Source organism: Podarcis pityusensis (assembly GCF_964106645.2).
Source record: "Podarcis pityusensis genome assembly, chromosome: 5".
Taxonomy (NCBI): domain Eukaryota; kingdom Metazoa; phylum Chordata; class Lepidosauria; order Squamata; family Lacertidae; genus Podarcis; species Podarcis pityusensis.
The window spans coordinates 4677519-4693968 of NC_138032.1; the positions used below are offsets into that span (position 1 = coordinate 4677519).

Sequence of the window (16450 nt, forward strand, 5' to 3'; positions counted from 1 at the left end):
GGAAGGGACGAACGAGCAGTTGCTGCTCCAGTCGAATTTCCCGGTTAGCCCTCTCAAATCAGAGCGAGAAATCGTCTCTCTCTCTGTCTCCAGCATCCCCATTTCCCCCCGCTTTTGTAAATAAGAGAGAGCGGGAAGAAGTGCGCGGGGAGGAAACGCGAAACTCATCCCCTGCTTGGCGTCAGCTGCGGGCTTTAAAAAACGTGAAATTTCGCCCAAAAATTTTAGACCGGGAAGATGGGATTTGGAGCGGAGATTGAATTGAACAGAGATCAGCAGGTTTCGAGAGTCAGCTCTCTCCCTCTCCTCCCCCCATCTCCAAGTGCTGAACACGGAGATAGGCGTTCCCACGTGCACGCGGGTTCTCCGGCCAATAGCGCAGCCTTTCCGTCCTCTCATGTTTGCTCAGCAGCAAGTCGAGCCAAAGACGCGTGTTGAGGTTGTGTGTGTGTGTTTGCGCGGGGTTCGGGTCGGGCTGTGCGCAAATCCCACGAACTTTAGGCGCCGCCGCGCAATTTTCAGCACGTTCGCCAGCTGCCCAAGCGACCCTCGCTGGGTTCCGCCTGAACCTGCTGGCGCGTTAAAGAGCGCGGAGATGCGCGCATGACCTTTAAAAAAACCCACTAAAACCCACCCCACCCCCTGTTGTTCTCTCCCCCTCGATCCCCGACCCGCAAAAGCCTTCTACCCCACCCAGGTTCCTGCAACCCTCCCCCCGCAGCAGATTGCGCACGAGCGCAAGGCTCGCGGACGTCGCACCCCCAAGGTTTGCGCGTTGCTTTTTGCGCAAAATGGTGGTGCTCGAGAGAAGTTCCCTGCGCGCGCGCGTGCGTATGCAAGCGACTTTGCTTCAGCGGGGGCGCAAAAAGGGCGTTTTTTTAGAAAGCGGCTTTGCAACTTCGGAGTGAAAGGGGAGCAGTGCGCGCGCGTGTGCGCGCGCCGAAAAGAAAAGTGAGCGGGGGGGGGGTGAACTCGGCCCCCTTCTGCTCCTCCCTCCGGGCGCGCTGCGAGCCTTTCGCCTTTTGCAATGCCTCCCCCGCTCCGCTTCTGCGCTTTTTGCACGGCGCAAAAACCTCCCCGCGCGGGGAGGAGGGGCAGGAGACGGCTCCGGGGGTGGTGGCCTGCATGCCCCCCCTTTTCCCGCGCGCGCGCTTTGCAGCGCCTCCTTCCCCTCCCTCCGTCCTGCTCGCTTTGCATGGACGGCTCGGGCCCGGCACCAACTCCTCGCCGCGCTGCCCAGACGGGAGGGGAGGGCGGGGGGGGCGAGCGCGCCTCGTACAGCTTTAAGCAGCCTTGCCCATTGTTCGCCCCCCGACCAATCGGCGGGCCCCTCTTCCCCGCGGCCGCCCAATCCGTGCCGGGCAGGGGAGTGAGCGTGCCGCCCACTAATCTATATTAAAGGTAGTGGCGCCGCGTGAGCTTCCCACTGGCTCCGTCCAAAGCCATCTTTGCATTGTTCTGCCTTGCTCGCTCCGGCTCTCGGGGGGTTTTGTTTTTTTCCTCTTCCCACCCACCCCCTTTTCTCTTCGCTTCTTCCCCCTCTTGCTCCCCAGGCGCGCGCCGGTGGACCTGTAAGTCGCCGGGGGCTTTATTTTTGTATTTTAGCTCTATTTTCTATAGATTAGAGAGAGATTTATCCCCGCGCAACTCCCAAGCCAGCCATGTCAGACGCCGCCGTCGATACCAGCTCCGAGATCTCCACCAAGGTAAGCGGCTGCGACCCAACGCATGCGAGGCGTCCTCTCCTCGCCACGCCGTCCTCCTCCTCGGCCGCGGCTACTTATTTCTGGATCTGCCTCGACGGAGCCTCCCGTCGTCCGCCCCCCCTCCCCCGAAAGTCCCATTTTGTCCGCGTGTGTCTCTCGACGAGCGGCGTGCGCTCTCCGCTTCCCTCGTTTCTTTGTTTGCGACAGCGACCTCGCTCCCGCAAGATCCCGGCTTGTTTTTTGTTCCTTGGAGGTGGTTTTTGCGGAAAGGAAAATGGTTTTCCAAGCCCCCGAGGGGGCGGACAGGACAGCTTGTATATTAAGAGAGGGAGAAAGCGGGAGGCTTCTTTTGAGAAAATCTCTTGAAAATGCCCGAGCTGCGGGCTCTCCTGGGCGCACGCAATGGTCCCTGTTGCAAAGCGGCCGTCTGGAAAGAGCTCTCCATTCAAAGGAGCCTCGCGGGTTTGACAGACGTCGAAAACTTCAGAGGGTCCCTCCGATTCCCCTACTTTTAAAAAAAGTGCCATGAGTGCGAGTCGGGGGGACGGGACGAGGGGGAACTAAAAAGCCACCCGGCGGGAAAGACCCGCCGTGCCCAACGGTTGAAGGCAGCCTTTCCGTGCTCCTCTTCCCCGGTCCATTTCCACCTGAAATTACGAAAACAAGCGAGGGGCGTCGGGAGGGATGTTACCCTCTTGGGTATCCTTTGTGAACGTTCCGGCGTACTTGAATGCAAGTTGAGTTTGCGTGTGTCCGCTGCTCGCTCTCTCCCCCCCCCCCATATTTTTTAATTTGCTTTTGCTAATTGCACGGAAATAACTTTACGACCCCCGGTGGCTGCGATAAAATCGGAAGCGGTTTGTTGGGGGGGAGGGAGGCGGCGGCGGGGGCGGGAAGAAGGGGGTTGGGGTTGACTTGAGTGTCAGGTTGGGGGGTCGAGGCTGTAAAGAGGCTTCGCTTTGATGGGGAAGCGGAGAGCAAATGTTGGTGGCCATCCGGCGCGGGCTCTTTGTTTCACGGTGCGGGGAGAGCCAGCACGTCGCGGCGGCCCCTCGCTTAGTGCCCGAGCCTCCCGGGGTCTCTCTAGATTTCCTACCTACTTTATTTTCCCCCCCCCAGCACCCCACCCCCCGACTTTCACAGGGAAACGTTGTCCCCTCGGGGTGTTTTTTTTGGGGAGGGGGAGAGACTGAGATCTCCCATCCAGCAAACGGGCTGGACTGTTACCAACGCGCGGTTTAACCTTGCGCACCCGGTACGAAAAGGGGGTCTTGCTAACATCTGGGGTGACATCTGAAGTTCAAATGCCACCCCTCTTTTTTTTTGGAACTAGAATGACCCTTTTCCCTCCGTCTCACCTCGCCGCCCCAAGCAAAAGTTCCGGAAGCACTCCTCGCGGTTTAAAAAGGGGGGTCCGTGCGGATGGCGCGGGGGCGTAACGGGGCTCGCCGGAGGGAACCCACGCGTCCGAGTGGGTAGATAGATGGGCGGGGATGAATGGGAAGACGGGGGCGGGATCGGTGTTTTCCTTTCCCCGTCGCCAACATCTCGGTTGCCGTTGGGTTGCCAGTGGGACAGGTTCGTCCTTCTCTGCTCTCCCCCCCCCCCCGGGCCTTGGACGGGCGGCGGATACAATGAAGCAGCCGCCGGATACATTGTGCCAAGCAGACGGCGCGCGTCTCCTTCGGCCTTCTGGCCACCCGCAGATTCGGGGAGGGGGGAGAGCCGGCGGTTGTAATAGCTTGCAGCCTTCGGGTGGCCATTTCTCTCCCGCTTTTAAGGCACCCTTCACTTTTCTGGGCAGGGGGAGCCTCCCCGCAGAGACCACCGACGGGGCTCCTGTCGACGTCCCCCCATCCCCAAACAAACCCCGTTTTCACAGCCCGCATCTCGAAGGGTCTTCGGGGCCACGGAAGCGAACCCAGCAAGGTCATTCCGCGGCTGGCACCGTCCCTCTACTTTCTATCTCCCCTCGAGGGGAAGGGGCGTCGGATGCAGGCGGCTTGGGCCGTTGCTGGGATCCAAGAGAGGGGACCCCCCTCTCCCGGGTGCTCCTGCGCCGCCTCCAGCTTCCATCAAGCCCCCCTGCCAGCTTCGTTTCTTTCCTCGCGCCCCGTCGAGCTTTGGCGCTGCGCTCCGCGGACGGCCTTTTTACAGGTGCCGGCAAGAGCTGCAGTCGCGGTTGGTTGGGGGGGGGTTTAACCCGAAAGCTTTGCAGCTGCGGGTGGGCAGTTTCGCTACAGAGCCCGGGGGGGTGTGAGAAGCGAAGGGACGTTTCGCTGGCTTTGGCGGCCAGGTTTTGGGGGGACCCCTTGGACGCACCTCAGACCCACGTCGAAGCGGGCGGGCACCCCTAGTGAGTGGTGGTGGGGTCATGGGCGGGCCACCATTAACAACTGGGGGGGTGTGGAAGTTGGAGCATCGTTTAGAAAGGGAACTTTTGACGGGGATTCACTCCCCCCCCCAAAAAAAAACACTTTTCTTTTTCTAGGTTGGCCAGCTCACTCCACTTGCCCAAGTGTAACTCTCTTTGGACGAGTTCAAATACACAGCTATCTTTTTATAATAAAATAGGGGGCAAGGTGCTGGGGCGGGGAGTGAGCCCCCCAACCTATTTTCGGCTGCAAACTCTTTTCTCCCGCCCCCGTGAATTTATTTCTATTTTTTGCACCCCCAAATGCCCCGGGGGCAGCCAGCTCGGTTTATTTCCCAGCCGGGCGGCGGCTCCTCCTCTCCAGCGCCGCCCCCGGCTGCTGCGGCCGCAGCAAACAGCAGCCCAAAGCGGCCCCACCACGTGCCGCCGCCTCCTCTTCTCCCTCTTGCCTTTTCCCTCCTCCTCCTTCCCTCCCCTCTGGCCCCCGCCCGCGCGGGGCCTCTTGGGAATCGTAGTCCGCTGCCTTCCCGGCGCCCTGCCGCAGCCCTCCCTGCTCCTTTCAAAGGGGGAACTACACGTCCCGGCATGCGTCGGGAGTTCTGCCGCAGCTGGCCAATCGGAGCGGGCGCCGGCCGTGGCGCGCTGTTTTGAAATGGGCCCGGGCGCGTGGCAGGCCGTAGGCGAAGCGTCGAGCGCTCGCGGCGCGGGCGCCCCCTGTAGGGGGGAGGCTTTTTTATAAATTAAATAAATAAAAATAAATGTTTGCCAGGGTTGTTAGTAGGCGTATCTGTTACAGGTGGCGGCAGCAGCGGTTGCACTTTGCAAAGCTTGCGATTAGGAGAGGGGGGGGGGGGGAGGGAGGGAGGGAAAGAATGATCCCATGAATGCATTTGACAATTGGGTTACCCTTGGCACCAGGCTGCAAATGTGTTTTGGAGAGGGTTGAAATAAGTACTTTTGTCAGTTTTGCTTTACGTGGACCGTTTTATTGCCGTTCCTCAGTTAGCAAATTGGGTTGGTGCAGGTGCCTCCTGCTTATGTTTCCTTTGCCAGAGGCCCTGTGCATGTAGGGGGTGCTATGTTAATAAAATGGTTTCCTCTAGATTTCAACCTAGCGGCTCTGCAAGGTGGATACACATCGTGTTGCTTTTAGAGTACAGTTCCAGATAATTGTTATTTTTTTAAAAGAAATTTCCAGAAGTTATGGATTGCCCCTCCTAGCTAGTGTTGTTGTGGCTGGTCTTGAAGTGGCAAACAGCTCTGCTGGGCCTGTAATTATAGACTCCTGCCTCAAAGGTTTCAGGATCAAGTTAAAGCTTGTTGTATTGTCAATTTGCCTTGGAGTGCGGAAAAATCTGGTGCTTTCTGCTTTGAGGTGCCTCTACTCCATGCAAAGAATAAAATAAAAATCAACCATGTTTTGTAATTCAACCGGCCTGTGATGATCTAGCACTAGGTTTTAGTTACGAGGTTAACTGCTGCTGCTGCTGCTGCTGCTGCTGCTGCTGCTGCTGCTGCTTCTGCTTCATTACGGAGCCTGTTTTGATTTGCTCTTTAGGGGGTGTTGCTCAGAGAGGTTGTGTGTTCATATCTGTTTCTGCGCGTGAGGGAATACTGCTCCAATCTGGTCGATGTGAATACGATGGATCTGTTTGCAAGGTGGGTGAAGGTAACCAGATCCAAAAGTGGGAAAAAACAAAACACTCAACAGGCTTGCTTGATTTTTGCCCAGATTTAAATGCTCAGCAACAGGTGTGAGCCTAGAGGTACTAAAGTGAGGCAATACAAGAGGAGGATTCCCGGGTGTTTCTCGTCAGTGCAGGCAGCGTTTGCTAATCTGTTCCCGATTTACCCAGGAGCCCTGCTTGTCTTGAGAAGCTTAAGCAATGCATGGCTGCACTGGGCCTGCAAATAATTTGGAGGCTAGTCTAATCCAAACAAATAAACCGGGGTGGGGGGAGCAAGGAGGCAATCCTTTATGTTGGGCTGTGCATATAACCGCCTTCCAGATTATTCATGCCGGACTCTGTGCGGGGCAAAGCATGCAGCCATTCGGGTGGCAGAACCACCAACAGATCAGGCCACGGTTTATCCGCTAAGATGTTCCTGGATCCCTTGCGGCCTTTTAAAAAGCTGGCAGGCTGAGGCTGTCAGTCAAGAGAGGGAGAGGGCAGGATCCTGGTGACAGGCTTATCTGTGTATGCATGGGCAAGGGGGCTCCTGCTGTGGCTGGTGCCTTTTTCCATCAGATTCCGGCAACCGGCCAGCAGCAGGTAGACACATCCTGTGGCTCAAAATGAGGTTTCTGGACTCTGCTTTCCCCCCTCACTTCTGTGGTTTTCAGTGTTAGGTTGGCGGTTTGTTGATGAGCCACTGACTCGCCCCCCTTTCATAAGGGGGAAGGGAACGTGCTGTAATATCAGGCCGGTGGGGGAATGTTTCTCTGCTCTGGACTCCCATAACCTAACCTGGTCCAAGCCTGGTCTGCTATGGGGAGGTGGAGCCCTGCTGGAACAACATGAAAAGCCGGGCTTTTCCGTTCCTGAGGTTTATGCGTGTTTGTCAAACACTGCACTGCCTAAGCGCAGAGTCTGTCTGTTTGGTTTGGTTTGGGGGGGGGGCAAGGTTTTGCTGTGCCCAGTCCCGGCTTCTGCATTCAAGCTGTTCCACATGCAGTTGGGGAGGAGTAAGTTCATTTCCTATACTTTGTGATGTTCTTGTTTTCCTTTCTTCGTTCTCCCATCCTTCCAAAAAAACAAACCAAGCTCATTGGAGAGGAGGAGGAGGTGAAAGAACTCCTCAGATTCCCAAAAAGAGCGTCAACCATATTGGAGGCTGGAATCCTGGTGACTCACTCTGGTTTATTTCTGTCCCTTTTAAGGACTTGAAAGAGAAGAAGGAAGTCGTGGAAGAGACAGAAAATGGCAGAGATGCCCCAGCTAATGGAAACGCCGTAAGTATTTTCTGCCAGGAGAAGTGAGGCATAGGCAGGTGGAGGCATAGGAAGTTACCTTCTGCTGGGTCAAGCTGTGGGGCCCAGTCTTTTGCAAGCTGTTGCCCCCCCCCCCCCCGATGTGTTGAACCACAGCTCCTATCACAGTGTACTGATGGGAGTGGTTATCAAAAACTTCCGGAGGGCACCAGCTTGCAGAAGGCAGGGCTTCTCCCCGTGTGAGGTGTCTCCTGTTTCCCTTCCCCAGAGAAATCTGGGAGGTGGTAGAACTCGAACCCAGGGCCTTGCGCATGCTGCTCTGTCACTGCTGCGACGTAGTTGGTTTCTCTTCCCTGAGCTTGAAAGTCTTGTTGGTAAATTAAGAGAACGCAAATGTAAGCTCATCCAACCAATACCGTATGGTAATGATTGAAACAGTAAATTATTGTGGGCTTGCAAGTTGTTGCATACAGTCAGTGGGGTGTTGGCTCTTAGTTTTGACCCCGTCCCCCTGTTGCAGCACCGGTGTTTGATTGCTGCAACACAGAAATGTTGCCAGGATTGCAACCGGCAACCCACAGATAATGCACCCCTGCCATAGCAGGGGATTGGCAAGTGGCCGACAACCCAGACCGCTGTGTGTGTTGTGGGGAAGGAGGAAGGAAGGAGAAGGGGGCAGGTGCCGACCGAAACCTAGGGAATCCTGATAGGATGAGCTCTGGTGCATCCTAGCAGCTGTTTCAAGAAACAAGACCGCAGCTCTTTTAAATGCTGTGCTTTGGGGGGCACTTTCCTCTGCGAGTGGCGTTTGGGCTGCCTCCTTTGAGGGGCGAGTTTTGCCTTTTCCTAAGTGTGTTTTGTTTCCACAAGGAAAACGAGGAAAATGGGGAGCAGGAAGCAGACAACGAGGTAGATGAGGAAGAAGAAGAAGTTGGCGAGGACGAGGAGGACGAGGAAGAAGGTGACCTTCCGTTTCCCTTTCTGACCTCCCCCCCACGTGCCACAAGGGCCCCCCTTCTGCTTGCAGAAGGCCAGCTGCTCACCCTTGCCCCAGCTGTGTCCAGTTGGAGAGGGCAGTGGCTCCCCCTAATGGCCTTTCTGGGTTGAGCACGACAGGCAAGGCATTTTGCTTTTCCGCCAGCTCCCATAAGGAGAGCCAACCGGCGACAAAATCAGCGGGGAGCAACGTATGTTTATTGGGTCCTGCCTTTCCCACAAGGAGGACATGGGCTTCCCCCACCCCCTCCCACCACCGCCGCAACAACAACAACCTTGTGAGGCAGGTACAGCAGAGATTCTTTGCAACTAGCCTGCAATCTCCCAGCGACGGCTGCGTGAGGATTTGAGAAACCTGTCCTGGCCCCACACCTTTAACCTGCAGGTGTTTTGGGCCCCAACTCCCGTTCCGCCCAGCCTCAGCCTCCCCGGCTAAGCTGGAATATTTGGCGTCTGTTCAGATGCGGGGGGAGGGGGGAACCGTTCAGGGTTTGATTCCTGCCATTCCTTTACAGGCCTGGCACCATTGCAATTTTGCAGCTGGCTTCCCAAACATTTCCCCCTTCTGTTGCTGAGGAGTCGGGGGTAAACTTCTCGAGCCTCATTCACACACTCCCCAAAGGGGGGCCTAATGTGTCGGATGCCCCTGGGTGTGTGAGTGTATAGGTGACAACCAGGTATATTTCCTTGTGGCGTTTTAAACCACTTTTAATTGTTTACAGCGAGTGGGCTATCCACTGTGCACTATATTATTTCCGTGATGGGCTAGGAAACCCAAAAGCCTGGGTTTTGGGTGGGAGAAAAGAACCGTTTGCGATGGGCAAATCTTCCTTCCCTTTCGCCCTGTGGATAAATTGCAGTGGTCTCTTGCACAATTGCAAGAACTGGAGGCTGCTTCCTGGAGGAGATCTCTGCGAGGGGAGCTGTTGTGGCTTAGCTTTAGGCACTTTGATTCCCCTCTTTTCCCCAATAAAGAAAAAAACATTAACGACCTTGCTCCTTGTTCCTTTTACCCAGTTTCTTTGCCTTTAATGGCGTCCCCCGAGAGCCTCTTTAATTGTGGCTCTGAACCGCTGGCGAAAGCATCTCATCTCTCGTGAAAAACAAGACAACGTGCAACACACACAAACACACACCCCTGGGTGCAAGAAGCATTGCCCCTTTCTGGAGAACGTTCTGAGTTACACTTGGCTATTGCCTCTTATCCTTGAGTCTCCTGGGGCCTTCGGGCCGTTTTGCATAATTGGGTATCTGTTGCTGGGTGGGGGAGCGTTGCCTGGCGACCCGGGGTGATTGAGGAGGAGGGAAAAGGGGTGGGGAAGCAGAGCTCGGAAACCATGGCGATGGAGCGGTGATGTCAACACCAAGCTAGGATGTAGCAGAAGCGTTCTGGGTTGCCTGCGGGGAAAGGAGGTGGGGAGATAGATAGATGTCTTTGATACCATTTCATATAGGGTGGTGGCATCAATCATTATGATTTGCATTTTAAAAATAATTGCAAATCTAACAAAGAACGTCAGCTCACCTTAACGATCATCATAGATCCGATTTTAAGCATATATTAATATACATTGTCCATATGGCCACAAAGGATAACCAAACAAGGCTGACACTTATATGCTCTTCAGGGATGGATATTTAACTTTCCAACCTTGAAGTATAACTTTTTTTTTTGCAACCATCAAGGGCTTGCAGGGTCCATTTTTTGAGAGCTCTCCGGCACAAAAGTTCAGAGAGGCAAGTAAATGTTCCTATAAAATAGCATTTAGAACATCAACATTAACACTATTATAATTTCTTTTCCCAAACACCAGAAGGAACAAAGGCACTTTTTTTGTGGTGGGGCAGCACATTGGGCCCCTACTCTCCAAAGTGCCCTGGAGGGGTGTGTTTGGTGTTTTTTCTTCCCTTTCGAAAACACTAGTATCTGGTTGCTCCTCGGATCCCGTTACTTCAGCGCCAGAAGCCAAGAATGTCCTGTTCCGTCGGCACAAAAGGCAGCCATTCCTCTGCCCTCTGTCTGTTTCCCTCTCAGCCCAGCAGAGCTTCCTTCCATCCCCAGGACTTTAAAACTCTGCGTGAGGTGAAGCAGAGCAACATTGAGCCCAACATTGAGGGAGGAAGTGGGGCAGCTTTTCTGCCCAGGTGACCCTAATCTCTCCACTCCTCTCGCCCCGAGGCCTCCTTCCACTCCGCTCTCTGCTAGTGGCTTGTGGTGACAATTAAGCCAGATTACTGGCCTAAATGTGGAAGGTTCAAACAGGCCTGCCACTTATCCAGAAGAGCTTAAACCGGGGGGGGGGGGGGACACACACAGATCTCTCCAGCGCTGGAGTATCCCTTCGAGCCGTCCCCAATCCACTGGCCTATTTCAGACCTTTTCTGGGTCAATCCAGTGCTCTTTTCTTTCTCTCAGTTCTGAAGGATGTGGTCCTTGGCAGGTTCCCTGCCCCTGACAATTAGTAAAACGTCCTGAGTCAGAACTAATGAATTTTGGCTCTCTCTGTCCCACCTCATTAAAGGCGGGCTTGTCGTTGGGACGGGGACGCAAAAACAAACTGAGCTTGGCAGCCGCTACAACAGAGGACCCCTCTTTCCCAGTTTCTGTGCGGTGTGGGTTTTGCTCTCACAAAAGGTGCTTGTTCCAGTGTTGCCTTGCGCCTACAACCCTGGCTTGCTTGCAGAGTTTTCTGCATCTGTTCCTCTGCGCATAGTTCTTGGGTGTAACAGGGCACACGTCACATCTCCCCCAAAGTTTCACTAGACTTTTGGCTCCCTATCTTTCCTCCCCCTCCCAAGGCAGGGAGAATTGAACAGATAACTGGGTGGGAATGACGATGGAATGTCCCCCTCTTGTGCCCTGTCCCGCTGCACGAAAACGCACGGCGTCTTGTCTGCGAATGAAACTCTTCAAACCAATAAAAGATTCCAGCGTTTTGTGGAGAGAAGGGGCAGCTGCTTACTGGGAGTGCTGCCCTGGCGCCATTTGTAGCCCCTGCTAAAAAGCCCAAATCCGAACAAGCAAAAAAATAAAAATAAAAGGCAGAAGGGAGATTGAATAAGTAAACCTTCCTGCAGAATACCTGCAGCTCCTTCTCCCTCTTTGCAGCAAGCAGGCAGGCAAGCACCCTCCTCAAATGGACTCCCGGGGAAATGGAAGGAGGAAGTAAAACGCAGAAGTGTAGCTTCTCGCACAAAAAGGAGAAGGAAAGTGGCACCTGTGCATTTTAACCTTGCATTCTGTGAATGCTAAAAGAACAGAGCTTTTAAAAGTCAGAATGTTGAGAATCTGTTCTTCTAAGGGCTCCTGGAGGCTTGGACCAGGCGTAGTGGGAGGGTGTGGGTCTTGCTGCTTCCTCATCTCGCTTTCCCCCTTTCACGCCCGTCGTCATCTTCCCCCCCCAGGTGAAGAAGAAGATGGCGATGAGGACGATGAGGCTGAAGGGCCCCCAGGGAAGCGGGCAGCTGAGGACGATGAGGTGAGTGGCTTGAGGTCTGCGACTGTGCAAGCTTTAGAGAGAACCCTAAGAGAATTGGAGAGTCGGGGCCCTTCTGGTTCTTCCCTTAAGTCACAGAAGAAACCTTCTGGCATCTGTCGATGGGGAGATAAGTGAGAAGCAGCTTGCTTTTGTGGAGCAAAACATCTGCAAGCCAATAGGTTGCAAGGGAGCCTTTCTCAAGTTTTCCAAAATTGGGCAAAGGGAGATTTATTTCTGATCTGTTCCATAGAACTTATACACCACCCGATCAGGGTAAGAAATCTCGTATGCAGATAGGAGTAAGGTTGAATAACAATTTTTAAGACTTTCTAAAAAGTCTCCGTTAACAATGGACTGGAAGACTGGTTCCAACTCGCACCAGCATCCTAAACATCTGGGCAGGCTTCTCTAAACCAAAATAGTTTCCGCCCGGTGCTGAAAAGGGTACAGCCGATAATCAATAGGCAGGGAAATCTGAGGATGTAGGCGCTGCAACACAGAAAGAGCCACGTTCTTACACATAATATACCATTTCCCCCCCACAGGATGATGACGTCGATCCCAAGAAGCAGAAAACCGACGAAGACGATTAGGAGGCAGAGATACTTTTAAAAACACACACATTTTTTTTAAAACTTAAAAGAGGAAATTTTTTTTAAAGGCCAGCGTGACCTACTCACCTTTGGAGCTCCTGTTGCAAAATGTCCCCTTCCTCCTCTTCCTCCCCCCCCCCGACCCCCTTTTTGCTGTGGTCGCTTGTCATCAAGTAGAGGGGGGGCAGCCCTTCTCCCAACTCTTGAGTGGAATGAAAGTTAAGCCACTTTTGTGGGGGGAGACCGGGTTGGGGGGAGCGGAGAAATTAAGGTCCTGACCCCCCCCCCCGGCCTCTTCTCTTCCCCCATGGAAAACTTCAAGGCCCAGCTTGCTTTCTTAAAAGTAACTTTAAAGGAGAATTTGTTTGTATTTTTTATTTACATTTTATATTTTTGTACATATTGTGACGAGGTCAGCCATTTTTAACGCGATCTCCGATTGACCAAAAGGGGGGACGGGGCTTTGAAGTGTGGTGTTTTAATTTTTTAAAATCTCTCTCTTTCTCTCTCTCCCTCTGTTCCTCAAAAACAAAACAACCGAAAAGGAAAAAAAATTTGAAAATATTTCTTGACTTTACTTGTGGTGTGACCATGTCCAAAACGTTTATCTCAAAAGGAGAAGGGGGGGAAACAAAACACGACCTTGTAAAAAAAAATGCAAAAAAAGTCCAATCTTTATTCTGAGCATTCCAGTAACTTTCTCTTTTCTTCTGTGTATGTACTTTAGATGTACCATAACTAGTTGGTTTGTATGAGATGGCAAGGCCAAAGATAAAAGGGTTTTTTCTTTCCTTTTTCTTCTTTTTATTTTTCGTTCTTTTGTTTTGTCTACAAAGTTGCTGTTAATTTTTTTTTTGTTTTGGCCTGTTTGATGTATGTGTGAAAACAATGTTGTCCAACAATAAACCGGAATTTTATTTTGCTGAGTTGTTCTAACGAAGCTGGTTGTACAATTGCTGTGTAGCTTTCGTTCTTTCCCCTTTTATTCTGTTTTTTGGGGGGGGTGGAATTGAAAGGGCGATGGGTTTTTTTCCCCCTCCTGGCAAAGAGGCCTGTTGGAATCATAGAACTATAGAGTTGAATGGGACCCCAAGGGTCATCCAGACCAACCCCTTGCATTGCGCAGCTGTAGTCTGAAACAAACACCCGGAAGCATTTGCAGCCTGGGCCCAGCCTTTGCCAACCTGGTAGATTGCTCCATCCCAAGAGGAACCACCGTTAAAAAGCGATTTTGTTGCCTGATTGATTTCCATTTATTCCATAATCATTATTATTGTATACACCCAGGCAGCTTACAGATTATAACAGTTAAAAACTGAACTGGGAGGAAATAATTAAGCAAACATTGATGGGAGAATATATAGTAGGCAAGAATCTCCTTTGCACTGTGAATATATTAGCATGATTTTGATGGTCACTGAAAAGTCCCACATTATCTGGGAGGTAAGGCTGAGAGCCAGGAATTCAGAGAGACAATAAATTAAAACCATAAATAATTAAAATGGAAACAGCATGGCACCAGCTCTTTGATTAAAAGCAGTCCGTTCCCGAACGTTTGTCGGAAGTTCTTTGCCTGCTGGGGAAAGACAGCAAGGGAGGAAGGAGATTTGAAGCTTGGGAGGAGCCACCACCGAGAAGGCCCTCTTCTGAATCCCCAAAAGGCTTGCCGCCAGAGAACTCTTAAATCCAGGCAGGTTCATATCAGGAAATACAGTCTTTGAAAGCCTGGGCCTAAGCCGCCCAGGGCTTGAGAGGTCATAGCCAGCACTTCAAATTGTGCCTGGAAACAGACCAGAGCTGTTGTAACCAGGGAGTTACTGGTTAAAGGTGGGACAATGTGGGTTTTTTTACCCTCAACAGCCCTGTGAGGTAGGGTAGCCTGAGAGACTTGACCGGCCAAAGGTTACCTGCTGAGTTCCATGGCTGGGTGGGGATTTGAGCCCTGGCCAGGAAGGAGTTAAACACCTTTAACTGCTTCGCCACACTGCCTCTCGGTTGAGCTTGCTTTGCAGTCTGGTTTCTTCACATGAGAGAAGGCCCTGCATCCAATGCTGGGTTCCTGAAGGCTTAGGACGGGTCAGCAAACTTTTTCAGCAGGGGGCCGGTCCACTGTCCCTCAGACCTTGGACTATACAGTGGTACCTCGGGTTAAGAACTTAATTCGTTACAGAGGTCCGTTCTTAACCTGAGGTACCACTTTAGCTAAATGGGCCTCCCGCTGCGCCGCTGCCACACAATTTTACTACTTCCGGGTTAGCCGAGTCTGTAACTTGAAGTGTTTGTAACCTGAGGTACCACTGTGTTTTGAAAAAAAAATGAACAAATGCCTGTGCCCCAGAAATAACCCAGAGATGCCTTTTAAATAAAAGCACACATTCTGCTCATGCAAAAAACACCAGGCAGGCCCCACAAATAACCCGGAGATGCATTTTAAATAAACGGGTGCATTCTACTCATGCAAAAACACGCTGATTCCCAGACCATCCGCGGGCCGGACTTAGAAGGCGATTGGGCCGGATCCATCCCACGGGCCTTAGGTTGCCTACCCATGGCTTAGGAAGTCCCAACATCTGCCGCCTTTAGCTTAGTAAGGAGGTGGCCAATGCGAATCAAAAGCAGCAGAATGCGCCTTTTCTGCCCTCAGGGTCTACTGAAATTTCCAAACCCTCTTCAAGGCCAGCCCCGAGTGCTACGCATTGCAGTAGTCAAGTTGAGAGAGCCTGCACAGTTTGGGGAGCCTCCAGAAAGAATTGCCGAAACTTGACAGCATGCTCCTGGTACCTGGATGGGATGGGAAAGCAAACCTGGATCCCAGAGCCTTTTCAACTATCGACAGCCATTTTGCTGCACATGTCTGGGGCTTGTGAGCATGCAGCGAATGTTCCAAGCCTAGGAGGTGAGCGATGGATTGCACCCAGCTCCCTGGCAAGCCCACCTGCTGGGCAGGTGCCCTGCAATAGGAGACCAGAGCAAATTCTGCCTGAGCAGCTGGCGAGAGAGCAAGCGCAAAGGAAACCTTGCCTTTCGAGGAATCCATCAAGCAACGCCGGCTTTTGGAGGTGCTTCTACGCTCTCCTGAGCGCACTGACCTTTCGGTGGCCTCCCTCGCTGCTGCCTCGTGCATCTTTCATGGGCACAAGAAGGTTACTGGAGCAGGGGGTGAGCTTAGGGGAACCGGCAGGCTTCTGGAAGAGCAGAGCAGCTGCAAAGACTGCCTTGGAAACCGGGTCTCTTCCCTCCTCCAGCCTCCGTTGGGCAGAGCAGGGCTGTTTTTCCTGCTGTCAACAGATGCGGCTAATTTCTCTCCAGAGAACATAATGTTGCTCCACTTCTGACAGCTCTACATTGCCACCGGTAGGGCAGGAGAGAAATTGATGGAGGCCGCAGTTCAGTAGGAGAGCAGCTCCTTTGCGTGCGGAGTATTCCAGGTTCAGGAAGGGTTGTAAAGCCTTCTGGTCGGCCACTGGAGAGAGCTGCTGCCAGTCCGTGCTGGTAATCCTGACCTGGATGGACTTTGTATAGGGCAGTTTTGTATGTCTCTACAGACAACATGACTTACAAAAAATGCTTAAATTGGTGCCAAAACTCTATAGATTTTCATGTGCACTTTTAAAAAGCAATCCAAATGATTCCTATGGTCTGATTTTGGAGCAAATTGGCCACTATATTTCTATGTGTTGGATGTGAAAAGAAATTCAGAGTTCTGTTGGGTGCAAAAGCACTTTTTTGGGGGGGGGGGACAGATGAGGCAGTAGCCTGCGGTTTTTCCTCCAGGGAAAGGGGATTGCTGCGGAAATTGTCTCCCTGGTGACTTTTGTAAAACTATAAAACATGGAAATGTGGGCAGAGTGTGAAATGGAATTTCTAGCTCAGAATCCAGAGTTCTGTGGAAGCTGCAGAGATATCTGCGATGTCAAAGTTGAAGCACCCTGACCCGTTTCCTGCGTCGTTTTCACGGCTGAAATAAGTCCTAGCAACTTCTTATAGAAACCCAACACACCATCAAATCCGTTTGTCTAGGTTTGGCAGCCGCTATCAGATTTTATTATTATTAAATCTGTATGCCGCCATTCATCGGAAAGTCACAGGGCGGTTCACAACACAAAAATGCGAAATGGGAGCACAAAATACATGATAAAACCAAAACAAACCTATAACACACACCCCACACAAACACATTTTAAAAGTTGTAGAATATTAATCAGCCCAAGGCCTGCTTCTAGAGAAATGGTTTTGCCAGCGGCGCTTTCTTTTTCTGAGGGGCTAGAACCTTAGGTTAGCTTTAACCTCATCTGGCAAGGGTAGCAAACATGGTGAATGCCAGATGTCATTGGACTACAACTCCCATCAGCTCCTGTCCATGTTTGGGG

The 16450-nt window shown here is 52.3% G+C and overlaps 1 protein-coding gene and 1 long non-coding RNA gene across 3 annotated transcripts; one reads left to right on the top strand and one right to left on the bottom strand.

Moving 5' to 3' along the window:
- The first annotated feature begins 1411 nt into the window (after positions 1–1411).
- On the top strand, positions 1412–13033 carry PTMA (prothymosin alpha). 2 transcript variants are annotated; one of them, XR_013986874.1, is made up of 6 exons: positions 1412–1706; positions 6962–7033; positions 7883–7973; positions 8524–8685; positions 11414–11487; positions 12033–13033. XR_013986874.1 is itself a non-coding variant. In XM_081007560.1 (5 exons), exons 1-5 carry the CDS (start codon positions 1662–1664, stop codon positions 12078–12080), a joined length of 330 nt encoding a protein of 109 aa, XP_080863686.1. In that variant the 5' UTR covers positions 1414–1661; the 3' UTR covers positions 12081–13033. The 2 variants fall into 2 exon arrangements, 1 of the variants encoding a protein (XP_080863686.1); XM_081007560.1 differs by lacking the exon at positions 8524–8685 and having other exon boundaries at positions 1414–1706.
- Positions 2886–6954, bottom strand: LOC308478192. Its single transcript, XR_013986898.1, has 2 exons — positions 5613–6954; positions 2886–5579 (listed from the first exon to the last, which is right to left on the bottom strand). It is a non-coding gene; the product is annotated as an uncharacterized lncRNA (long non-coding RNA).
- Positions 13034–16450: the final 3417 nt, after the last annotated feature.